The 27047-nt window shown below is 36.8% G+C and overlaps 1 protein-coding gene across 3 annotated transcripts in view; it reads left to right on the forward strand.

The window, feature by feature from the left end:
* The first annotated feature begins 1977 nt into the window (after nt 1-1977).
* Nucleotides 1978-27047, forward strand: part of unc5db (unc-5 netrin receptor Db) — a 182668-nt gene continuing 157598 nt past the window's right edge. For 2 of the 3 annotated variants that reach the window (XM_084115268.1, XM_084115270.1), the window contains exon 1: nt 2033-2279. In XM_084115268.1, coding sequence (XP_083971394.1) covers nt 2165-2279 — 115 coding nt within the window. In that variant the 5' untranslated portion in view covers nt 2033-2164. Of the gene's footprint in view, nt 2280-27047 lie in introns of all 3 variants that reach the window. The other variant, XM_084115269.1, reaches the window with a different exon arrangement.

Raw genomic sequence — 27047 nt, forward strand, 5'->3', positions numbered from 1 at the left:
AAAACAACAACAAACAAACAAGCAATGGAAGACTGAAGATATTAGCCTATATTCATATTTACATGTTCCAAAAGTTTAGACTACACAGCATAAGGATTTTTCACTGTTTTTATCACTTGTACGTGTTCGCAGCACTTCAGCGTAAAGTATACTGCAAAAAATAATTGTATAGTCAACTTAAAAAAAGTGAACACTAGAGTGGAAGTGGAGTTTGCCTAGAGCAAAGAACAGGTTTTTTGAAAGTCGAAATATCTGTGTTTTCTTTGGCAAATGAATAGCAGGATTTCTCTCTCTAGCATGCTGGGAGTGTGAAATGGAAAAACTGGAGTGGAGCTGGAGTCGATTGGAATCTCTAGTCCAACATTAAAGCTTGATGCTTTGACTTCTATTGGAACTGTTTTCATTGGCAGATAAGAAATATATGAAATAGCTGGTCAGTTTTTGTCTGAAACATACATTAGCCAAAACATTAATCAAAATTAACTTAATTGAATTTGTAATCAAGTTGCAGTAGTACTAAATATATCAGCAAGATTGTTATGTGACCTTGTGCCTACAGTTGAATCACAGCTGTGCTGATAATAGATTCAACAGCAATTCTTGAAAAATTCTCAAATATTTCCTTAGGAACATCTTAAATGTTTTCTTAAGAAGAAAATTAAGGTTTGGAGTTATTTGATTGAAAGGTGGGTATTGCTGAAGACTTGGCACATGAAAACAACCTGAAAGCCTAGCTCAGGGATGGGCAACTTTGGTCCTGGAGGGCCACTGTCCTACGGAGTTTAGCTCCAACCCTAAAAAAATCACCTGCCTATAATTTTCTAGTAATCCTGAGGACCTTGATTAGCTTGTTCAGGTGTGTTTGATTAGGGTTGAAGCTAAACTCTGTAGGACAGTGGCCCTCCAGGACCGAAGTTGCCCATCCCTGGCCTAGCTGCATCCGAAATCGCATACTGTCCGAGTAGGTACTACATTTGAATTTGAACTTACTTCACAGCCGATATATTATCAGTTCGATATATTATGAATGTAGGTATATGAATGAAATTCGGATGTACATCAGTCAGTTGCGTCGCTTGGACACTCTCCCATGGCCTCATGAAGGGCAGTGCTTCATAAATCCTCTCCCATGGCCTCATGGGAGAGTGTCCAATGCACACCTCAGAATTTCTGGAAGTAGTTGGTCATTCAAGGACTTTTTGCCTATTCTGTTTTTTAAATACTATGTATTCGGACATACTAGGCTACTCTGTTGGCGTACTATTTTTTGCATACTCTATATAGTAGGGAAGAATTCGATTTCCGACGCAGCATCTGTCTTTTTGCGCTGCCTGTAGATTACTGTAGAACTTTAAGAAGTAATTTACGATGATTTTTTAAGAACATTCTTTTCAGGAATATGAATTCTTAAACTTTGTCTTAAGAACAATCTTAAAAAAAGTTTTTGAGAATACAAAATATTCTTATCTTTTTTCTTAAGTCAGAAAATAAGAAGAAAATAGCAGTTAAGAAGAATTTTATTCTTAAGAATGTTTTGTATATAAACATAAAATATTAATTAAAGGTTCTTACCTCCAATTATATATTTTCACATGTAGGTCTATAGAAAAAAGTACAAAACCTTGTTTGTACCATGAAATATTGGAAAGACAATATTTTAAAATCTAAAATAAAATAGGAGGAGGAGCGACAGTGCATGTAGTTTTTTAATTAATTGGAATTTTTTAATTAAATGTTTTTAGTGAAGTCATTTGACGACAGGTGACAATATTTCTCCCTATTAGATTCCAGACGACGCACTTCAAACGCAACATCAAAACTCAATTATATGACAACGCGATTTCTTCCCAGCGTAACTGCGCGCATGAATATTCCCACCTGACTGGTGCTGATGCTTGTGGTGAACTTGACTCCGCCCACCACAGTGCGCCATTGGCTGGTTCGGGTAGTGAGTGTGCGGCACCTGCAAGTCTGAGTGCACTAGAACGAGGCTCTCAGGCTGGGAGGGCGCGAGCCTGCACGGTGTCTGAAGTTCAGCGCACAGGAATGATGTTTCCTGATCATTCAGAAAGAAGTCAGAGCATTAAAGTGAGAGAGAGACCGTTAGAGCTGAAAACAATGAACTGTCCCAACATCATAATAACGGGCGAATTTGCCCCCTAAAATGACTGAGAGAAACAGAATAGAAATGGGAAGTAACGTTACTGTGAAGGGACGTCGGCGCTTTTTTGAGATCGTCTTGGTTCTCGCGCTTTGTCCAACCTGCACCAACGGTCGAGGTAAGAGCTGTAAGCGGGAGGAAATATGTTGTGATATTTACAGTATTATAAGCGCAATAAATCTCCTGTTGTCATTTGTTCAACTTTTATACTGGGTAGAGAATATCAGGAGACCTGCTTGATCTCCCTCTTTGCCCACGCGATCGTGCACGCACGCGGTAGCGTCTATCTCTGAAAAAACTGACACAGACTGCGTAGTTTTTAATAAGTAGACTATCTTTAGACTACCTACTAAGTGAGCATTTTTTTAAATGTTGTTTTGGCTGTATATTCGCCGTTTTTAACGGATTCGGTTGATGTAAACACTGAGGTGACTGACAGTTAAGTTTGTAACATTCTGTTCTGAAAAAGAGCAGCAGTTTTCCCACAGCATCAGTGTTAAGATTATTGGGAAAATGAAAGGAAACTGAAGAAATGTGTTGATACAGCTGGAGTAGCCTACATTAAGTATTTCGATAGACAGTCCATGTTCAACAGGCGACCATATATTTTAGTAGTTCTAGCTTTCTAGTTCACATAAATCTAATAATCATTAGGCTACTGTGACATTGTTAAATTCTCTAAATGCAGCTCTGTTATTTAAACCTTGTGCTGAAATCAGTTTGTGAGCGCATATCCGACTCGAGACAAACATGACTTAAGATAGTATATTAAAATGCTGTGTTCAAAAGTAGCTGTTCTCCTATACTGTCTCTTTACTCTTGTGTGACTATGTGAAGTTGGACTGTCAGGCGATTTGATGCCAGATATTATTTTTCCTTAGATATACAAGGCTTCATGGAAAACATCAAGGGAAGTTAAAACAAAGTATTGGTTTTGAGCATTTATATAGGCCTACTGGTATTATTACATGTTTTGTAATTTATTCGTGTACAGTAGCCTAACACTTTACAATAAGGGCCCTTTAGTTAACGATAAGCAATTAGCTATCATTAACTATGAGCTTAACTATGAGCAATACATTTGTTCCAGTATTTATTAATCTTTGTAAACGTAAGTTAATTAAAAATACATCAGTTCATTGTTAGTTGAACTGTATCTGTATCTGTCCGTTATTAAAAGATAACTTTTGATTTTGATAATGTAATAAATGCTTTATAAGAAATTTCATGTTAACTAAGGTCATTATAATGTTAATTATGTTATGCATATGGAACTTTTTTTTAAAATATTTTAATAAAATGCTAAAGTATCAGACTTATATAAAATCTAATTTTTCCAAAAACATTTGATTAAAAATCGATCGTTTGTGAGTGCAATCTTTATAAAACTTTATTTTTTTTTTAACTATCCAGTTGTCACAAACGACTGTAAAATCCTTAAGGCTGTGTAAGCTGCACAAAAAGTCAGCTTTTAAGTCACGGCTTGTTGTTTTTGTCTGGGACGTCTTGAAGCTTGTCAGGTTTAGCTATTCTGAAATCAGTGTGGATAACACCAAATCTTTACAATGAGAGCAACTCACGTGAAGGAGCAGGAACTGAGACCTCTTGCGTGCTACACTGCTCTCAGCAAGCCCAATGGGGCCTATATGAAACTTTAAAAGGGTTCTCAATGCATCCACCCGAGCGAGCGTGCCCTGTGGACCCCACATAACGGCACGCGATGGTTAGCTTTCTTTTCTTTTCCCTAGCAGAAGGCGGCACAGATTGCATGAGAGTAAATTAAGGTGCGTCAGCGCAAGGTTGGAAAAAACTGAGCTAATATATGACTCCATATAGGTTCATATATGTTTTTTGGCGGAGGTGCATTCATTTATTCTCACTATTGAAAAGGTAGATTTGGCAATGCATCTCTTTTAACCACATTTTTTTTACTAGATCTTGCTATAGATGCCTCTTATTAGAAGTTGCTGTACACTTAAATATGGATGCAATGTGATACCCTTTTTCTTATTTAATACATAAATATGCTTATACGCACTTTAAAAGTTCAATTTCAGACTAAAACAATATTATTATATTTTTAATTTCATGTAAATGCTTTAGTTTGACTGAAAATTAACCAGTCCTTGTTTTTTTTTTCATGTTTGTTATAGCATTACGTAGGTCTCTGTTAGTCCAACTTTGCAAAGGTGTGCCATAATTGCGTGTACGCTAATCGGACTACACTTGTCCTTGTGCACATGCTCCGAAAGACTATTGTTTATTTAATGTTCAAGTTTTTGATTGAGCATTGTGTAATGTACACTTGGGCAGAGGGATGAAGAATGTAGCTTAACTATGCAAAAACCCACTATAGAACTGCGCAAGTAAACTTTTTTTTTGCCTTGTGCTTAATTATTGCACACATATACAATGCGGTTTTAGCAGCAACAATTTAATTTTAGTAGCGAAATCGTCTAACCGCCAAACTCTGCCAGTGGACCGTTCGGTGAGAAAAAGCAGCCAATCTGGAAGCGACAGAGGTTATAAAAATCCATCTCCAACTCGGCTCTGCTAACAGTGTGCCAATGCAGTGCTGCTCACTGCTCAAATTTACATTTAAATGAAACCAAATGACTGAACACTCACAGATGAGAGTCAGTAAAAAAAGTACCACCTCCTTGTTTTGCAAAAGTACTATTCTCTACCTGAATCTGTTATTAGGCCCTAATGGGATCTGTGTTGGTATATAAGGAAATTACATGATCGATCCTTGTTTTTGTGATAGAAAAACTATTCTCATATATGGCCTCCAGAGATGGAATAAATCTGGTAAGAGAAAGTACCTAGAGTAGTGTAACCTTGAGCATTATTAACTTATTGCCACACTTGAGTGTGAAGAAAATAATATGGGCTTGCTGTGACTGCTTTCTCTATGCACTTCTTCAGCTAGGGGCTCTGTGCAAATATAATTTTTTTTTTTGGACAAAAGAGTGAATTTAACTTCATTAGTCTAAAGTAGAAGCTACGTGGGCTTATCCACCATCAGGCATTTTTTCTGGTTTTCATCAACACCTCTCCCACCTTCAGAATGATCAGTGTTTAACCATGTGCAGTCAGTAAAAGCTTTTACATGCTATAAACACACTCATATTCAAGAAATGTCCCATTTTAGCATTTCTGTGTCATTCAAATTTCCTTTATTCTAAGGATATGCAAGCTTATGTTTGAAGACGCAAAATAATATCTGGGCTCAGCAGATGCTTTCACACATTCTGCAACATTTGCAAGATAACTTCCGATAACATGTGGACATGTGCAGTATTTTGTATTAGTCATACGTGTTAGATCTTTGGAATCAAGATAATTGGAGCATTAGAATAAAAAAAAAAATTACTCTTCTACCATCAGTGCATGATTTATACGGTAGCTAACTAAATACTTACATTTAGAGAATGATTGTCTTAAGTAGACATCAACCGATATTGATTTTAGAAATTCACTTTTATATGTAACGATACAGATTATTTGCATGTTTATGTCCCCGATAACTGATATAAAGAACCAATATTTGTTTAATTTGGACAATTATATACAATTATATTATAACACCACTGAACTGAACAAACTGTTTTAACACTTTTTTTTTCAAAACTGTAATTTCTGTAATTTAACTCCCTCCTTGCATACAAAACAAAACACACTTCTACATCAATAAATAAATAAAAGCTTTGATCAGGTTAACAAACAGGTAACAAATAAAGCATGTGAAAATAATTCTAACATTGAAAATAAAAAAATAAAAAATGTCTAAAAGCCTGAATAATAATAATAAAAAAACATTACTACTTTAGTGTAGCTAGTATTCCCAGTTGCATCTCTTTATTTATCACAACAGCAGTAATATTAATAATAGGGTAAATACATTTACAAAGACTTAAGGTTTTAAACGGAGAACATAAATAAATGACTGGGGAGTCTATCAACTTTGCATAAATATAAACATTCGTTTTTAAACTACAGTTTTAAAAGGTTTTTGTATAGGCTAAAGAGTGAAGAGAATAGAACACTCTGGAATATTTGCTGGAATACAAATATATTCGCTGGAATGTGCATACATTGTCAGAAAAATAAACAAAACGACGAATGCATCACCGTAATTTCCGAGTCCATCTCATCTGGCATGTTATCAGAATTATTAATAGGCAAGGCCAAGAGTTTTTGTCGGTCTAGAGATGATAAAATACCTTGCTGACAGAGCACTTTTTTATCTATACGTTTACACAGAACTTCTCTTGTGAATGATTTAGATGTTATTAGCAAAATAAAGGTTATATAGTAAATGTTAATATAATTTAGGGAGTTTTAAATGAGTGGATCTTGTTAAAAGCTGAATACAGTGTGCTGGAGCATTCCTGAGCATCAGGTGAGAGTGAATGGCATTATGAATGCAACTTTACCAGACAAATGATGAGCATAGATAACAGAGAGAGAATTAAATTCATCAAACATGCACTTATTCATGGCATATTATTTTTCTCTTTAGAGATGCACAATATGTTTTGACCTTAAGGTTAAAAATGAATATTTACCTGCTGTTTTTTTTGCCTTGACTAGAGAATAACACAAATCTTCTTGCAATAATCTACACAAATGCTCTAAATTGCATTGCTGATAAAATCTGGAAGCTTGCAGTTTTCACGTCCTCAGAGATATCCCCATTTACCCTTTCTTTTTGTGTACAGGACCAACTCAATCATGCATATGAATGTTTTTTTTTTCTACTTTTGTAGCTAAATAAAAATCAAATAAGCACACAGCACTATCTTTATCACTGTAGTGTGGTAGATCACCGTGGTAGAGCAATGTGGTGTACAGAATTACACAAGTTTTGCTGTTGTAAATTCGTTTAATGTCAAAGACAGTAAAGAGTGCTGCAGGAATGAGTCCTTAAACCTGGAAATGAGTTCGCTTTTTTCATTGGGAAGTCATGTTTTTTTTAATGGATTTTTGGTAGGGCTGCATGATATTGGGAAAAAATGACATTGCAATATTTTATTTTTCTGCGATATATATTGCGATATGAAATGAAATCTAATCTAATTTTTTCTTACAAACAAATATGGGGTAAGCACACTTACATTCTCATTTTAAATGATTTAAACATCAGAGTATTATTTAAATTAGAGTAAATTATTTGTTTGTAACTTTAGGATATGGTTTGAATTGTTAACATTAGTTAATGTATCTAATAACTAACATGAACTTGCCATGAGCAGTACTTTTGTTACTGTATTTATTAATCTGTGTTTATATAAAAATACAGCTGTTCATTGTTTGGTAATGTTACTTCACAGTGCATTAACTATGTTAACACATATTGTACAACTTTTGATTTCAATAAGGCTATAGCCTAAATGTTGAAATTAACAATGTTGTAGAAGTGCAGTTTACTAATAGAAAATGTTAACTAATGTAGTTAAATAGTTTAATGAATAGAACATTATTGTAAAGTGTTACAGATTTTTTATACACCAATTCAGACGTCTCGTGAGTTCAGTGTTGGACAGGTCAGTTGTTTAAACCATTCATTAAATTGAATCGGTTCAAAGGAATCATTAGTTCTCGAATCGGACATGTAGTCTACGGCACGCGTTGTGTAATTTTCTCGGCAGTTTAGGATATCGCACAAGATTTGTCAACACAGAAAACATTTCATCACTGGATAGTTTTTTTTTTTTTTGTTCGACACCATCGTGTCAATTGATTTTGATTAATATGCGCGAGGGAGAGAGAGAGCAAGACAGCGCTCGTGTTGTTTGAAGACGGTGAAGGTGAGTGCGCGCGCGCGGCCGGGGCTCTCTCGCTCTCTCTCTGCTCGTTCATATATGCGCCCTGTTAAACTGACAGGACTTAAAAACACATGCAAATGATAAACTTTCACTCTATGATGGTTAAGCTGTGCAATTAATCCGCGAATCACATGCGTCAAGGGCCGGGGAGCAGCTGGCCCGTACGGTTAATGAATCACGGATCAACTACGACAGCCTACATCGCACATCCTGCAATGTGACTATCGTGGATTCGCACATCGCGATATCAATGCTTAAACGACACATCGTGCAGCCCTAGTCTTTGGTTTACTGCCTGAAATAAGGTCTGTGGTGAACACGTGTCAAGTAGGGCTGGACAATAATTCAGTATATCGCGATATATATTTTTTTCAATACCGGTGATATGATTTTTAAACACATTTCCAATAATCATTACAGCATTTGTCACTGGCACTTTACATGTAACCCAAATAATCCATTAGTAATCGTATTGACGGCTTAATCAGACTGCAAAGCCTTCATGTAAACACCTTAATCGATCAGATTGAGCTTGATCCGAATAAAATAGGTGGTTTATTTCTTTTCTAATCAGATCAGATCGAGAGAACATATAAACACTTGATCATATTGACAACCGAAACTGAAAGGACTGCGCATGTGCAGTGACGTAGAATAGCGTAATGATGCACGAAACGAGCTGTTCTTCCTATTGAATAAAGTGTCATATAAATGAGTTTCCTGGCATTCTGAAATTCTTCTTTCATTCCGCGTCTGTGAAGTGGAGCAGGACAACGTCCCACCAGTCCTAGTTTCCGATTCTCATCCACAGACGTCTGGTTTTGGGCGTGGGTAGGGGCATTTTTACTGCGTGATAAATATAAGCAGCACGGCACAACGGTTGTATGCTCATTGTCTCCAAATTATGACCAGAAACGGATAAATATTAAGTCTGCTGTTTAAAACAAATAAAGAACAAATAAGAATGGTTATGCGCAAGCATCGGGAAACTCTTTTGTACAGTGAGCGCATGTCAAAAATATATATTCCGATTTGAAGCGGGCACATCAACCCGATCACTTGTTTAGCGTTCATGTAAACACCACATTCAGATTGATCAATCGGAATGGATTCAGGGTGCCATAAACACTCAACAATGTCCTTGCCCCAGCAACTTGTGTTTTTGTTGTTGATCACTCTTTTTTCTGTTTTCTGTAGCAACTCTGAGCACTTTTCATATTCTTTATCCTGGCGGAAGCAGTTTTGTTTCAATCTATAAGAATAATATTATCAGCCTATTTTATAGTTTAAAGTAGGGCTGCACGATTTGGGTAAAATGTCATATTGCGATAATAGAGGTCAATATTGCGATTGCGATATGCGATATAATAAACAAATGGTTTCATGAGTCAACTTGCTTGGTTCTCAAGGAAAATAAATGCACACACAGATTAGTGATAATCTGCCTAAAGAAAAAAAGTTCTTTAGTCAAGAACAGTGAGTGTTTTTCTCTGTTCCCTTTGTTCTTTGATTAACTTTAGCGACAGATATAATTAGTGGCTACTGTGTACTGTCCCTTTAAGACCAGCCGCTGCTGTCAGAGACGCGGATCTCACACGCGCCTCATTCTTTCACGAGTCACAACTCACATTCATCATAAGACTACTCTTATGTTATGTTAAGATACTCGACGAAAAGACATTTTTGCATAATTGTGTGTGTTATTGTTCGTTCAAGCTCGAAAGAGAACTGTATTCTGGCATGCTGTTTTGTGTGCACGCACGATATTAGCGCAAGTCTTTCTGTGTGTCACAGTCAGGACATTCACAGGCAGCGCGTTGATTTTGGCATACATGTGTGTTGTTCGTTCTACAGCGAAAGAGAACTTGATACTGGCGCGCTGTCTGTACGATACTGGCGCGCGTCTATCTGGGTCGTGTGTGTGTGTGTGTCAGGAGGACATTCACTGACAGCGCGTTCTTTTTTGTCTTGTCGCGCATGAATGGTTTAAAAGCATTTGCATGAATAAGAGCGAGATCATGTAACACTAGCCAAAGGATGCCAAAAATTAACAGATGCTGTTAACAGCACTAATTTGTTTATTTAATATAAAATCGCAGCATTTTGCGTCATATAATCGCGTAGGCTTGACATCGCGATTGCGACTGCGATACGATTAATCATGCAGCACTAGTTTAAAGATATTAATATTAATAAGTTGAGAGTCTTGTTTATTTGACAGTGATTTCACATTTCTTGTTTGGATGAAGGCTAAATACAAATAAAAGGTGAACATTAATTTATTTGTACCTTTTTTATTTTATAAAATATTTTATAGTTTATAGGTTTCATAGACTTGGCAAATTCATTTTTCAGAAGTTTGTAGGTACAGACATCCGTTGTGGGCATTCTTGGCTCTTTTTCTGAGGCTTTTATATTTTTCATATCGATATCAGAAATATATCGCATCGACCAAAATTAAGAAATATATTGTGATATAAACTTTGGCCATATCGTCCAGCCCTAGTGTCAAGATATTTTCACATTTTATTCTTTAAAAAAAAACAAAAAAACATCAGTAGAACTAGAAATTTAGTAGAATTTTGTTGTTGTTGTGAAAACTCATCAACTCACTGCTTTTACAACCTTGTCAGGGTTCCAGACTGCGACCATTTTTTGAGAATGTGCAAGTTAAAATTTTATGTGGTCACATTTGTGCGAGTGCATGGTCATGTAGCCTACTCAGTTAAATTCACGCATGAATTTTCCTGAATTGAACTTGTTTTAGCGCCCGCCAAAGTCTTATTTGATCGGTGAGTAATGTAGATGAACTGCTGCGCTTGTGACAGGGGGCATGTTTAACTGAATGAACGAGAAGAGGGAGATTCTAGCTTGAACTTTCCAACATGTAGATTCTGAAGTTGTAGTTCATTTATATTTATAGTTCATTTATAGCCTAACCTTAGCTTTTTTTTACTTCTGCCGATTATGTTTGGGCATCAAATTTCTTAAAAGTTGTTAATTTGTGAAGATTATCTTGATGAATAAATGTGTACAATCCATAAACTTTTGTTGGTCACAGAGCTTATTTTCGGCAATAATCCAAAAGCCAATTATACTTAGACCTTGTGTTTTTCTGGTTCAGGAACCAGTGTTTACAGATGGCACAGACCAAATGAGCTTTTTATAAGCCGGTTTTATGATAGTCCCTTTTGCCCAGGCAGTTGTTAGGTTTGCAGGATTTATTTGTGTCTGCTCTGCAAGAAGATCAGTCTCTGTCCTCCAGTAAATTGTTTTATCCACTCACATTAAAGTGAACCATGAAATATCCAAAGTGTTCTTCCTCTCTTTTACAGATTTATTTACCGCTACATGCAGTAAAGTACAATTTGCAGGCCTTCCCAAGGCATCAGAAAAGTATTATTGCAATTCGAAAGTGCATCTTAAAGAAGCACAGTTTTCTGTCTCTGAATGAAGGTGCAAACCATTGGATACATTTTTTTTTAAATCTCCCTTTTCTCACTATTTATCAAAGTTTTTTTTTGTATAACCAGAAATGCAGTGAGTGATACATTCCCCTATAGTTTGAATCAGACTTTTTTGGATCGTAAGTTATGTGTAGTATCGCTGTTTCACAATTATGTAGGCGTGTATAACAGGAGATCAAAAGAAGCAATAAGTGTGGGGGGAGAAACCAAACTTTCATCATCTCTGGTGGCATTTATTGATTTTTTTTCTTCTTTCTGCTTGACTAACTTCCACATTATACATACACACTTTCTCCGATCTGCTTTGAGTGGTGTAAAATCACTGTTTGAGTGCCTCAAGCCATTTTTGCTCTCTCTTGTCTGTGCTTTCCAAGTTTCGATCATAAGTGCCCTTTTCTTTTGTTCCAGTGCCTAAGTTTTTCTGAGTGCAACCTACAGTGGGCTCCACCCGCCTCTCACTGACACTACATTTCTTCTTATCCATCCCAGGAGGATGCTTGGCAGCTTTTTTCTTGATTTAACCTACACCTACACCAAGGGTCATGGTAATTCTTGTGCTTTTTTGATGCTGCATTTAGGACTAGAAAACTAGAAAAGGACAAAAGTGTTCTGGAATATTCTGTAGTAATTTCACAATACCTTTGATCCATTAGAATGAAGTAGGTCATAAACATTATACTGCAAAACAGTGCAGTTTCATGTATTAGCTTTCAGCTTTTTCTTCTAAATTAGAACTGTTGATTATTCATATACCAGCCAGTTCTCTGTTCAAGCCAGTAGCGTAATGTTCATTTAGAGGTTAATCTACCTTTAAATCATAAGCAACCAATTAGGCACCCCATGGCACATACTATTGAAGACTTTCCCAGATTATAAAGCATTTTTGCCAATGTTTCTACCCTAACACGAAGGTGACCAATATCAATGACTCAAATTAAATTTGCCAGAGATTATGTGTAGTCCAAAAATAGTCATATTGATATTCACGTTGTTTGAGGCATATGCACAGAATAAGGGTGAGTGGGAGGGTTTTATAACAGTGTATAAAACCTTAAAAAGTATTCAAAGGGACAGTTTTTGTTGAAGACATCTCAAGCTCTTACCTCAGACCATATACTCACATCCATATATAGAATAAGGGTCAGAGCATTGGGTCAGCTGATGGGCCAGATGAGATTTAGCTTACACAGCAATAAGACGATAGGAGAAAACTAAATCAAATGGAAAACCCTCTGAGTAATAACACTCTCACCTTGAAGTGCTTTACAATATCACATTGCACATTAGGTCAGTGCCAGAAATAACCTTTTTTTTTTAGTTTTTAAAAAGGGCAATACTTGATAACTACATTTTTAGTGTTTTTTTTTTCTTCTTTTTTTTGCTTTTATGAGCGTATACGTTTTTAATATAAAAACACAGACCATCATCAAACATTCAATTCATATCACAAAAAATGCTGTTAGTAAATATTCCGCATTAAATCTTTGTTTATGCATAGTATTTCAAAGTTATAGTTTGAAAGAAGTTTCACTTGAGCAATGAAGCTTTAATGAAATACAATTTTTTTTCTCAGTTTATGTTTTCTATGCTTAAAGTATTGCTTGCCTTGCAACATGTTATACATTTAAGTGACGGATCATGTCAGTTCACCATATGTGCACATCTAGAAGCATGTTTTTAGGACTGCTCGCATGACTGAGGTTTACTGCATGCATACCTTGTCCTTCATTTTGTTCTTCATCTTCATAGATGCATCTGGCTCGTAGTGATTTAATGTCTCAGGCACTGGAAGGACACGCAGATAAAAGCCATCTATGCGAACTGAAGGATCCCCCATTCCAATTTCCATATAATACTTGTCCTTGTTGTGTATAAACTACCTACTATCCAAAGGGCAAATATCAAATTAGGAAATACTATTAAAATCACACCTGAGCTCTTTGAATGTAAAGACTGACTCTAGGTCAGACAGGGATTTTAAAACTGTCCTTCTAACGTCGTTAGAATGTCTTATGGTCAGGACTCAGGGACTGTTTGTATGAATACAGAGTCGGCAAAAATGACAGCATTAATGGCTGTGACATTTTATCAGGGAAACATGAGCTACTACATCAACAGAATGGGCATACATGTCTAACGATGTAATTTGTTTGTGTAAATATATCAATGAGTGGGCAGGCGAATATAAATTTTGAATAAACTGTAATTAATGGAAACGCATTGATTGTGCATCCAGGGTTCAAATAATTAATGAGGTACTTTGAAATATTTATGCTGTCTAAATGAAGTACTTCACTTGAAGCAGTAAGGCTGAAAAGTAAACCCAGCCCCTCTACTAAATATTAAACAAAACATCAATCTGTGAGCTCGCTTTTCATCAGTGAGCGCTGCGGGAAAATATCAGAGCAGAATCAAAGTAATTATGTTCCTTGCTAGAGAGAATTGCAGTGCTTTGTCATTATATCATTATGATGTGTCTGAGGTCAAAGGTCGTAATGATTTCAAAGCCTAAGGCTACATATTCATGATATAAACATAGGTTTGTTGTACTGTTATTGTCTTTTCTATTTGCTGGACCCAAGGTATGAATTTCAACACATTTTCCTAAAAATATTATTGAATATGAAATTTTGGAACTTTCACATCAGAATCTGCAGTACTTTGGTTATGACTGAAAGCCTATAATTCAGTGCCACTGCTGGGCTGCTAAAATAGCACGCCAGTAATTTAGCAGATGTCACTTAAACACTGAATCACTTTATCAGACAAGGTACAGGGTCTGTCAACTTAACAGTGATTATTACATCCAGGCCTATTTTGAGATGTATCTTCTCTGAAATTACCATTTGAAAAAGACATGCACAGGAAAATGTGTTAAAGCAGTTTAATTTTATTTTCAATTAAGTTGAAGCAGTTTAAATTTTTTTTTATGCTTGAGATCGATTTTTTTATTATTTTTATAGATAAGTATGCACAAATTCCCTTAACCTTTAAAAAGCAGCAGACTGCAAAATGTGTTCTTAAATTTTACTTCAGAGTAAATATCTTTTTCCTAATTCTTAGTACTGTGTAGCTGAAACCTCTCTAGTGTACTGCCAGATAACATAAGATCACCAGTCATTTGTGGCACTTGAGGCAGCTCAATCCATTTGTGCTCATGGGTTTGAATCCCCACGTGAGTCTGGTGGTTACAGTTGTGGCTCTGATTTCATTCAGATCAGTAGAGGGAAAGGCACAGAAAGCAGGAGGGGAATTAGCTGGGGTTCATTTGGTCCGTGATTAATTTCCAGCAGTAGTATTAGTGACTCTTAGACACAGTAGGGTGTGGATATTGTAATAAATACTACAAACCACTCTCTTGGGTGGTGTGTAGTGTGTTTTTACCAAGCGGCAACCTCCCCCGTCTCTCTCTTGAAACCAACACGGAAGTGAGTTAAACTGCAATTCGTTGACTGGCCGCTTGAGGCTGATGTCAAAAGTGAGTCAAATCTGTATCTCCCCCATGTTAAAATGCCAAATTTTACAGCAGAAAAAAACGTGTTTACAGCCTGGTGTCTGTATGTGGCTTTGGTCTATACAGCTATTTTTGCCCTTCATGACAACTGTGAGGGGGGTGTATTTTTTTTATAACTCATCCGTTTAGTTGATTAATATTTAAAGTTCTGCATAATTAAGGGTGTGGCCACTTGAGTGACAGGTGGGTTGTCGCTGATGTCAATGCTAGCCGCTTGTCTGTTGTTACTAGCCGTCACTTCACCTCAGCAAATGTTAGCTGCTGAACTTGCCATCTCTGCCGTGTTTTGTGCTTTTTTTTCGGGATTATTTCATACAATTGAATACACCCATTAAGTAACGTTAACTTCGCCCACGGCTTAGGATTGTTGTCGTCGAGTATCGTTCGAGAGAACAACCAGCGCTGTATTTCAGTTTTCCTCTGTGAACATGCACTAATGGATGTCTGACAATTTCGTTGCTTTTTGGAGTTTTCAGATTTAAAAACGTCAATAAAGGCTCGTTCGTTCTGCTCTCACGGAACAGATATAGATTATAATATGCTTATGTACCGTCAGATGAAATCATGCAGGCGTCGGCGCTTTCTCCGTCCATGCTATAAATGCACATCCATGAATGAGCGCGGATTTTCTAGCGCATTTACTTGAACTTCATAGGCAATATATCTATAACCCATTTGAGAGGCGGCCAAAATCAGAATTTAAAATGGACTGAATAAGCTCTCTACGAACTTGACGAGCGATGCCGTGCTGACGGACCATAAGAAAGAGTGACTGACATGTGCACATAAATCACTGTCACACACACGCTCTCAGAGTAATATTAAGTTACTGCATAATACATTTTCAACTAACGTTAGCAGAATATAACAGAATCACAATACACAGTCTCACTTGTAGCCATGTCTTTTAAATATTATAATATAATATTTCGAAGGGCAAAAACAGGAACTTTTAATTGGCTTTACATCATCAGCTAACTCGATCACGTCGAGCCATAGATATAAACAGTGTTTATAGATATATCATAGATATAAAACAGTTTTATAACATAGATATAAAACAGTGTTTATATCTATGACGTCGAGCTAGGTGATTTCGGCTCCTCAGCTCCACTGTTTGCCTATTTTCTGTTATCCGGGAGTGACGCGGGGCCAAGATGGCGACGGCCGGCTCCGCCTACTTTAGGCTTCAAAAATGCTCTTCAGAAACCTACGGGTGACGTCACGGACACTACGTCCATATTTTTTTACAGTCTATGGTTTTTACACTCTAAAGCCCTATTCGGACGGGACTAGTTTTCTAGGGGGTCGTTAGAGAAATTTGTGTTTCACAGACGTACTTTGCGATTTAAATCCCGTCCGAATCTGCCAAGTCTGTGTTTTTCTCACACAACCTGTTCACACAAATTCAGGGGAAAATTACCTACTGTTTTTCGCCAATGTCAGTGGTCCTGTGAGTATTCTAATCCCACAAATATCTGTGATTGCTGATGTTGTATTATCCTAACGCTTCTCTTCATGTGTTTTTGACCTACCTGAGCTACCGTTTGCGCACAAAACTTTGGCATGCTTTAATTTAGTTTCAATATGGATGGTATCCGATGGAAAAATAACACATACAATTAATAAATTGAGCCAAAATGAGAAAACTGTGAAGACTGCTTATATTTTAATATCAGTGTCAGGTAAGAGTAAGATACTTGTCTAGATTTCTCTGCTCACTTATTTATTATAAACATCTACTGCTATAAAGTTTACTTACATTTTTTTTATTTATTATAAATTAAAGTCATATCAATAAATAATAAATTAAAAGACATACGTGACGCATGCACAGCACATGACCTTCTGTAATGGCCACGTCTAGAAAGCACACACTCACACTTCTGTAATAAACAAGATGTTTATCGTTAGTCCTGTCGAAATTGGTACATGAAATCACAGACATTGAGTGATCAGAATTGTAACTCAAACGTCGTTTAGAAAAGTAGTCCCGTCCGAATAGGGTTTAAGGTAATCTTCTTTTATTCCTGCACAATTAAATTTTCTTATTTTTTTTGTCAGATATTTTTTCTAGATAATAATCCCTTATACTCCATCTGATCTAATAAATATTACTGAATTAATTATAAAGAAACTTGGATTGAAAGCTGTTAGCATGGCATGAGGGATAATCTGGGGATTGAGATGGCATTGATTTTTTTGTTGTTGTTGGATAAGTCAAAGACTCTAGTGGTAATTTTAAAGCAAAATCACAAATAGATAAATGATATTTTTTCAATATTTTTTTAGTGACCAACAATGGGGTTGGCTGACACGATAAACAATACCATCACAAATCCAAGCACAAATAAAATTATATGCTACAAATCTTCCTTTGTCAAAACTGGGTTGTGGTCAAGTTCAAGACCTAAGACTAAATTTAGGAATGATTTTTGACGTAACCTGGTTTAACAATTTCAGATATCTAAAAATATCTGCATTTAAGGCAAGACTGTTTTAGCAGAAAATCCATAATAATGCTACGGATTGTCTGGCATTGTGGCATATCTTGATAAATGACATTTTCCTTTTGCATCAGCAGCATGGTATTAGACTTTGATAAATGTTATTTTCCTTGGTTTGTCTTCAGTCAAAGGCCTTTCTTAAAGGCCACCTTTGGCATCATCACCACTTCCTTTTGATGAGCTGAAACTTGCCACAGTTATAAGGATTTAAAAAAAAAAAACACTGACATAAATGTCAGGGTAGGATTCATGTGCACTGCTAGAATTAGCTTCTTTCACTGATCTAAGACTGGTTTCAAATCCTATACTTCTCATTATACATGGTCTATTAGTTCATCTTAAAAGGACAAACAAAAACTGCATTGGCGCTTTCCACAGCTTTATCAAACGTAGTTGTGACTTGATGTGTCTTCGGTCTAAGGGCAACAACAACACTAGTGTAATTACCTGCTGAAATCGGAGAGGGCTGAAGCCCAAAGCAAATGTGCGACAAAATAAGATCTTGATCTTGGACTGAGAGGCAGACCGGTTGAGAAGTAATAAGAAGGCATGATATCACAGGGGAGAACAAAGTGCAGTGATTACATTTATCTCTATTGGTCTGCTACAGGGCTGCTAAAGGAGAACAATCCCTGAGCTCTCTATGCAGCAGGTCTGCAGGCTTTACTTGCTCTGCTTTTATTCAAGGCATATCGGAAAACAATCCTCTTTCCAACAGTCCGAACAATTTGGGCCAAATTCATCTCTATTTAGATCATGTAGGCATTTCTGTGCAGAAACCATGAACAGAGCATAGAGCTTTTGTAGATGCCACTTACACCAATACAAAACATTGCAGAATATTCCTTTGCGGAGTTTGCGCAATCTTATTTTAATTATTTTTTCTGTTGTTTTTATTGTCTTTGTGGACTTTCAATGAAAGTGAATGAAAAGTTCATATGAAAAAAAGTACTAAAACAGAGACTTAAGGTACAGTCACATTAGCGAAATTTCACAGGCAAAAAAGTTCCATTGTCAATAGTGTAGCGATTTTATGAAGCACAGCTCACATAAAGGTCACTTTCAAACCATAAGTCATTTTCAAGGGTTTTTGTTGGTCAACACTGTACATCCGATTGACCAACTTGATCAGGATTCACGCTGCGAAATCAGTGTGGGGAAAACTTTTGACCTCACACGAAATTCAAGATCGCATGGAAAATTTGCAGAACAGCGGTAAATGTGACTGCACCTTTATTCACAGTATTTAATTTAGTGCTTTTTCATGTAAACTTGCTAGATGGACCTCATTGGATGACTGAAATGTTTTTTAGTGTCTCAGGCCATGAACACCTTGTTTTTAAGATGTAGTGTCAAGTTAAAAGAAGTTGAACTTTTAAAGTTGAAAGTTGAAGTTAATAATGTTTGCTCCCTGCATTCTGCACAATTCATTTTGCTCCGCTGTTTTTAAATTCAAGCACACGTCTTGTGTGAATGGCTTCTAAGTGTTATGACTGTAAATTAACCATCAACCCGTTCGTCATGTGTTTCTGTCAGAGCACATCTCTCTGTAATCCTCACTGACATTTTAAACACAGCATGTGTCTTCTCTTCTATACTGTGTTGCAAGAAAAGAGCACTATCAAGAATGTTTGAACTTAAGAAATGTAGCTGACAGTTCATTATGTAACAGAATATATTGGTATCTGAAGGCCAATTCACACTGCACCATCATGTTCAATCGGCAAAAACAAGAACCAACCAATGGCAACAGATGGCGACAGGTAAAACACAGAGCCGTAGTTCACTGACAAGCTGAGCCATATCACATTAATTATCGCAGGCGATACGTCCGTGATAATTAATGCGATATGGCTCAGCTTGTCAGTGAACTACGGCTCTGTGTAGTAAATGCTGCTCCTTTTGAAAGCAGGCGATGGCGATTTACTACTAATCAAGGAACCGGCTTTACTGACGAGATGCGCATAACAATGACTACGTTTACATGCAGCCAATAACCTGTTCAAAACCGGAATATTAGCAATAACCCGGTCGCGCACGGCCATGTAAACACCGGCAAAAACCCGGATATGCTCATATCCCGGTTTTTAAAAACCCGGATATAATACCTGGGGTACCCCTTTTCTAACCCGAATATTTGGTCATGTAAACGCGTATCGGCATATCCCCATCAAAAGGAACATTGATTTGTGTTCTGCTAGGGGTGTAACGATATTCGAACCGAACCGAAAAACCGCGATACAACAGCCACGGTTCGAACCGCGATACTCTCATGTCGAACCGAACGCGCCCCGCCCCCTGCTGCCCCGGCCCAACTCTCACATCACTTTGTCACAAAACTATTTTTTTCTTCCTTGACATTTGATTAAATAGTTATTAATGAGTACACTTTTAACAACTAATAAGAGCTGTAGTTTTACTAAATATTATTTACTAAATAAAATGCATGTCACGTGATTTGGGTGATCGATCACGCTCGGGAGTTTACATACGCACTTCAGGATGGCAACTCCGCGGCATATTGAGATTGAAGACCCTCCGGTCACAACCACTGACTGATACAACAGCAGCAGTGCTGATCACGACACTTGAGAATGATCACCGACACCGTCATCATCCAATATGATGACATATCACAGCTTTTTTTAATCATCGTTTTGAGACAAATCATTGTTTGATTTGCGAACATAATCCTCTGCCGTCTGGTCGCTTCCGCTTCAAGCCGGACTCGTCTCGCGCTAACGGTAATTCTCACTGTCCACGTTTTGATTTCGGCAAATCAATTTTGCCGAATGCAAACAACGTGATTATTGTTCATGAGTCCAACATCCAGCCACGCAAGAAAACATGAAATCTACCTGAGGGAATAATATGCTCGCAAAATATTTCTGATTATTATTAATGTTTAAAACTGTTTTGTTTTTTCCCCCAGGATTCTTTGAAGAATGTAAAGATCATAATAGATTTATTTGAAATAGAAAGCTTGTGTAACACTATAATTTACTGTCACTTTTGATTAGCCTAATGCATCCTTGCTGAATAAAAGTAGGCAATTACTTTCTTTAATTTCTTTCCCAAAAAAAATTATCTTACTAACCTCAAACTTTTGAACTGTAGGCCTATGTATAATGTTAAAAAAGCTTTCTATTTCAGATAAATGCTGTTATTTTGAATGGTGGTTTGTTTGTAATGTGACATTTTGTTTGTATGACATTAAAATTATTTTTAGAATTAAATTGTACATAAATAGGTTAAGCAATACAAATGTGTTTGTCTGATAACCTTTTAAACATATACTTAACTACAGTTTGCAGACACTGAAATTATGTACATTGTGCGATACAGTACAAATATTTTGAGTGTCCCTCGTTTTCCTATAAAGAACCACGATTGTCCCGCATTTTCCTTTTCTGAAGTTGGCAACCCTACTCAGGTGTGCAGTTTATTTCTGACTAGTCAGTGGAGGCATTTATTTCATTTTAGTTAACTCAGGTGTGCTAACTGCTCTAAAGAAAACGTGAAGCCACTGTATAAAGTTAAGTTAATAAAGTTAAAGTTAATAAGTTAGATTATTGTTGTTGTTGTTGTTTTTATTAAGTTAAAAGTGAATCTAGTGTTATTATTGCTGGTGCCCAGCCATGAACCCTGCCCCCACAGCAAACAGAACCGAACCGAACCGAACCGTGGCTCCAAAACCGTGATATGAACCGAACCGTGGCATTGGTGTATCGTTACACCCCTATGTTCTGCGCATGTTCTATTCGCAAGGAATCTTGGTCTTTTGAGGAGAGATGGCGCATACAAAACCCCGCGTGCAGTATACCGGAAGTAAACAAGAAGTAGAGGTAAACATGGCGAGACGCAGCACAGCACCACACTTTTGGAGCGAGGAGGAAAGCGCAAACAAAGGCGATCGCTATCTGCCCCAAACTATTCATTATCCGCGTGCTGCTGCTGTTGTTGTTGTCTTTGGATACAGGAAGAAGAATCGGAAATGACGCATATTGCGTCTTAAGGTTGTCCGTACGTCCAGATGCTAACCGTGCGTCGCCGTTTACATCGGGATATTGCCAATTGATTACAAATTCCATGTATACAGGAGTAACTCTCTCTGCTCACGCATGTAAACGGGTTATTCCGAATGTTTCAGAAACCCAAATAGTGACCTTAACCCGACCATAACCCGAATTTTAACAGCTTGTAAACGTAGTCATTGTCATGCGATATACATTATGTTGGTCGGCTGTTGGCCGGCCTTTGTCGGTGCAGTGTAAATTGATCTATAAAGGTATAGATCACCCAAAATTTAAAATGATCATAATTTACTTGCCCTCATGTCATATCAAACCCATAATATATCCGTTCATCTTCGAAATGTATTTTGAATGAAACCTCTCCACTAAGGTCTATTCCACCAAAACTGACATCTGAATCGTTTATTCCAAGTCTTCTGAAAAAACATGGTCGCTTTAAATGATGAACAGATTTAATTTAGGCTTTTATTCATGTATAAATATTGATCAAAGCACATACATAGATTTATCAAATATGGTAAATGGAAGCTCAAATGTCCCTGCTCTAAGGCAGAATTATTATTTTTGGGTGAACGGTTCCTTTCAGTATTTCTAATATGCATACTTGCAATTATGTGCTAAGTTATGAACTGTTTTATGCAACAATTAATTGCAGTCTACTCATTTGATTTCATAAGCATTTCTCCAAGGGTGTCTATTTAGTCCAACAGTACTAGAATTTTTTACTTCTTTTTTTCTGTGCGTCATCTTTCTTTGGCTTCTTTTGGAAGTATTTGCATTAGTGGGGCAAGAAAAAATAAGTAAATACAAAATAATAGTAGCTTTCTCATTTCTGTTAACCCATTTTTTTTAGTTGTCTGAATGAGCAAGATCATGATCTTAATTCAGTGCTAATCTCCTCTTTTGTCCAACATATGTAATTTGTGTATTGTATTTTATAAAACTTTTCCTCTCAGCTTTTATGATTCTGCTTCTCTTCAGCACTTTTTCATGCAGATGTGGCTCTGCGAGGACGACATGACAGGCAAACAAGATGGATACGCCTCCATTATCAGTGGCCAATTTTTCTGGCTCCACATCCCAGGGGACAGCGCTGGGATGATGTTTATTAATCGTATGTGTATAATTTCTAATAAAAGGCCTTCAGCACAGTACCGCCTTTGCGCTCCTGAACACTGTGTGGACTGGAAAGTCACATTAGTATGCCAGTCCACTCAAGTGAATAAGAGGCATTGCTAATGCACCTTGGAAGCCTTTTTTTGGACCAAAATCCACTTGTGGGATTGGAGATTGGCCTGAATGCCTTTTTAGATCATTTAGAGGGAGAGAGATGAGGGTGGTGTTATTACATTAATGACAAAATGGTGCAGTGGTTCCTCTTAGTATGACATTTACATGTCATTGCGGCTGCCTTTGTTTTCTTGGAGCATGTTTTGTCACAAGTTTCCTACAGTAAACGGGTTATCTCTGCATTTAGAGGAGATGCAGGAGAGTGCTAAAGCTAATTTAGTTTTGTTTTCACAGACTAAGGGGCGGGAAGGCTGTTGATGGGCTGGCAGCCAAGAAGGAAGAAAAGTTTTAATTAAAAACTTTTTTTCTGGAATGTATTCTGGAACTTTCCAAGTATTCACACCAAACATAAGCAAGATAACAAGTCATGATTGATTTCATGAGTTTTTGTCAGAATAGAAAGAAAGATGTGCAAAGTAGATGAAATATGATTGTTGACTGTTGAATATCATACAACCGTAATGATTTTTAAGACTTTCTATTGCTTTGATTGACAGATTGAGTTTTACCACCTAAACAGGATATAGGGATTGGCGATATACCGGTAGACACGATTAACCTCTCTATCTCGGTTGCGCTCATGTGACGTTGCTGTGCAAAAGCTTATCACGCAAAAGCTTGTCATGAAAGCTTATCGTTTGCGTATGTTTTTAAGCACTGCGGTTTAAAACCATTTTAAACCATTGAACGCAATTAGAAGTGAAAGACAACTAATTTCAGTATATGCGTGCGCTCTCTGAGAGACGTCTCTCAGAAAGCACCGAGAAGCAGAGCGACAGTGCTTTTTGCCGACTAATTGGACTTGAATGGTTAAATACACATTCCTATGTGTCAAAGTGACATGTATTTGTTGACATGTAAGAGTTAACAGGGAGATTGTTGTCAGAGTTTTGGCAAGACACATGCTGGAATCTTAGTCAACTCTTAACCCTGGAGTTCTGAAAGACTGCTATCTGAGCCTCAGATTGTACTTTCTGTTCACGTTAGACTGCTGTGTGCAGTCTAAAAGAACAACCAAGCCATCATATTTGCTGATGACAGCATATTTATTAGTGTATCTGCAATAATTATCTGCATAAAGAGTAAGAGTGAGATGGCCTACCTGCTAATGGCACCACAATTACAGCTTTGCTTTAGTTTTTAATAAGTATGTTCCAGTAAACATGGGAATTAGGATTACCTATGCACCACATTTAATTCTAAAAGCTAGCTGCACAATATGTTTACATTGCTTTTGAGAATTGAGAGGTTCATTGAGGGCTATATGATTAATCAAAATAAAACCAAAATTGCGATATGGCTTATTGCAGTTATCAGAAGCAGTGATTTAATTAAATAAACTAATGTGTGTTCTTGCATGTTTGCAGCATCTCAGAGTGGCTCAGTTCACGGTAAATTTTGCTCCACATGAGCATCTCTGCAAGTGCTCTGAGTTACTTTAATGTCCATCTGAAAACGCAACATTCGCCAACCATTCCCATACTTCTAATAAGAAGTGCTTCTCAACAAAAGAGAAGCTTTAAGTACTCCCTGCAGTTTTGAGTCAAAATAAAAGTTTGATGGTATAAAGTTTAAAAATGAATACATTTGAGCTGTAATGAAAAATAAAAATATAGCCTAATTCAAATTTTCATAAATACTCTTTTTTTTTTAAATCTAAATATTACAAGTGTAATATTTCTTATTTTGCTTTATTTAGTAAATGACTGTACTACTACTGCTGCTACTACTACTACTACTACTACTACTGATTATTATTACTATTATATAATTATTATTATTATTATTATTATTATTGGTGGTGGTTGAGGAGATTCCCCCTTCCATGTAAAGCGCTTTGAGTACCCAGAAAAAGCATTAAATACATGTAACAAATTATTATTATTATTATTATTATTATAGCCATATTGATATACAATTTTGAACAAGTTGTGCATCCCTACAAAAACAATCTGGATAAAAAAAGAAAAAAGAAATCACAATCACAGTTATTATCAGAAAGAATTTCCCTTCAAATCATGCATCCTTAGTTTTTACCACATAATAGAATGAAATAGCAAGAATAATAATTACTGTTAGCAGTGCTTTAAACTGACTGGGAAAATGTTGTAGGCGTCTGAATGGCTGATTGGGCATAAACCTGTACTTAAGTTGGAGAGGCCGTATAGAAACATGTCACTCCATAATCCTGATTTATGCAGATTTATCTTCACGTCCTTAAATTATATGCAAATAAAGTGCAAGTCACCTTGTCCATGAATACCATCTTCTGATTTTGGTACCTGTTACATTTCAAACTGGTCAGATTATTCCATAATTTAATTGCTTCTCAAGTAATGTTTCTCAATATATGACAATATTTTTTTGATAAATCCAGCGTTTTCAGCACTCAGATTGAGGGATGAAGCAGATAAAGAAATAGAAATGAACACAATCAAATATATATAGATTTTTTTTAAAAGCATACTACACAACATTGAAGCTGAAAGAAATTATGAAATCATCAAAAGGGACTTCGAATTGGCATCTTCGACTTTGTCATGCCAGTTTAACAATCATAAATGACAATGTTAAAACACAAAGCAATAAAAAATAAAATAAAAAAATCACTGCCTTTCAGGAAATTGCTAGCCAAAAAAAAAAAGAAAAAAAAAAGACAATGATTGATGTACTGCATCTTATAATACCTGTTGAAAGTAATGTGAACATGGTGCCAAGGAAGCTTAAGAGTCAGCTGTGTGTAGAAAGCTTTTTCCTCTATGATTTCTGTTTCATTGCAGACGGCTCAGTGCCAGAATCATCATGCTAATCAATGGCAACAGCTGTTTCTCCTCCCCCTGGAATCATTCTCATTGACACATCATAATCCAATCCGTTCCCACCAAACCTTTACTCTTCATAATGTGCTCTACGCTGCATGCACGCAATGCTGCCGCAGTATATGCCCATATCTCCGCCGTAGGTTCCACCGCATACCCCTAATCATTATAGATTTGCTGTTACTGGCTCAAAAACAGATGGTAGAAACTCAAAGCCTGTGAGTGCCAGCGAGACTACAGTATTTCTGAATTTGAATTACTTTAGCCTATTAGGGGACTGTGTTTGAAGCAATGTAAATGAGATTTCTGTTAGTCTTTTCCCTGATGTAGTTAAGCATTGCCTATGCTCCTATTATTGAATACTAATTCCACCCATCTTATCTGGAAAAAGTGCTCAGTTGTCCTAAAGGGATTACAGAAGGGTGATTTTGTAGCAGCATTGTATTCATTTGTTTTTATTTCACGTCATACTTAAAATGCTTACAGCTTCGGTAAGCTTTTTTTCTCTCTCTAATTGTAGCTTGTGTAAGACTGCTATACTGGTTTGATTGATTAGTTTGTGGTCTCCCAGATTTCTCTTAGTTTTATAAGCCATCTGTTCCGTCAAGGTTACCTAAATGACATTTCCAATTGTATTTCCTATTTAAACATTGCATGTAAAGGGTTAACATTACAAGAATAGCTTTTCATATTGCTGTAAATCAAATGAGAACCTAGAAAGTCTATTGACAGTCGACCAAAGTAACACCAAGTCCTCAGCCACTATTTTTTCAGCACAAATAACTTTTTTTTTTTTTTTTTTTACATGTTAAATGTTTTTCCACATGCACCACATATAGATTGTATTTCCCCCCATTTTGTGTCCTTGATTGAGCTGAAATAGATGATGCCTGCTGCCTTGACACTTAGACAATGAGAGTGAAGCTGTTAATGTCAGTAGCGGCCCTTAGTGGAGTGGCTTTGAGTCAGTAGAGACACTATTCATCTCAGGATGAGAGAGGAGGGATGCCGTGCCATAACACAAGGTCAGACATTGTGCTGAGTGATGGAGGACACAAGTAGCGAAGGCGGCCATAAGTCCTGCCTCATCCATTTAGTATGGCCCCAATGGATGGGGTCATTCCGAGTTTTACACCGACCCTGCAGCTGCAGCAAAGCTGAGTATAAGCCAAAGGTTTGACTTCCACGTCCTTTAAACATCTCGAACTTGGCTCCTATGCATATTTATTTATTTATTTATTTATTTATTTATTTATACAGTTTAGTGTTTACAGGGACAGTGCACATTAATAAACATTTATGTCAATGTGCCAGTTTAGGGCAGGTGTAATGTCAGATAAAATACATTAAAACAAATCAACAATACTTATACACAGGGGTTAAATTGGGATTTATTATGTGTGTGTGTGGGGGGGGGGGGGGGG

Source organism: Abramis brama (genome assembly GCF_963993115.1).
Source record: "Abramis brama genome assembly, chromosome: 5".
In the NCBI taxonomy this organism is placed as follows: domain Eukaryota; kingdom Metazoa; phylum Chordata; class Actinopteri; order Cypriniformes; family Leuciscidae; genus Abramis; species Abramis brama.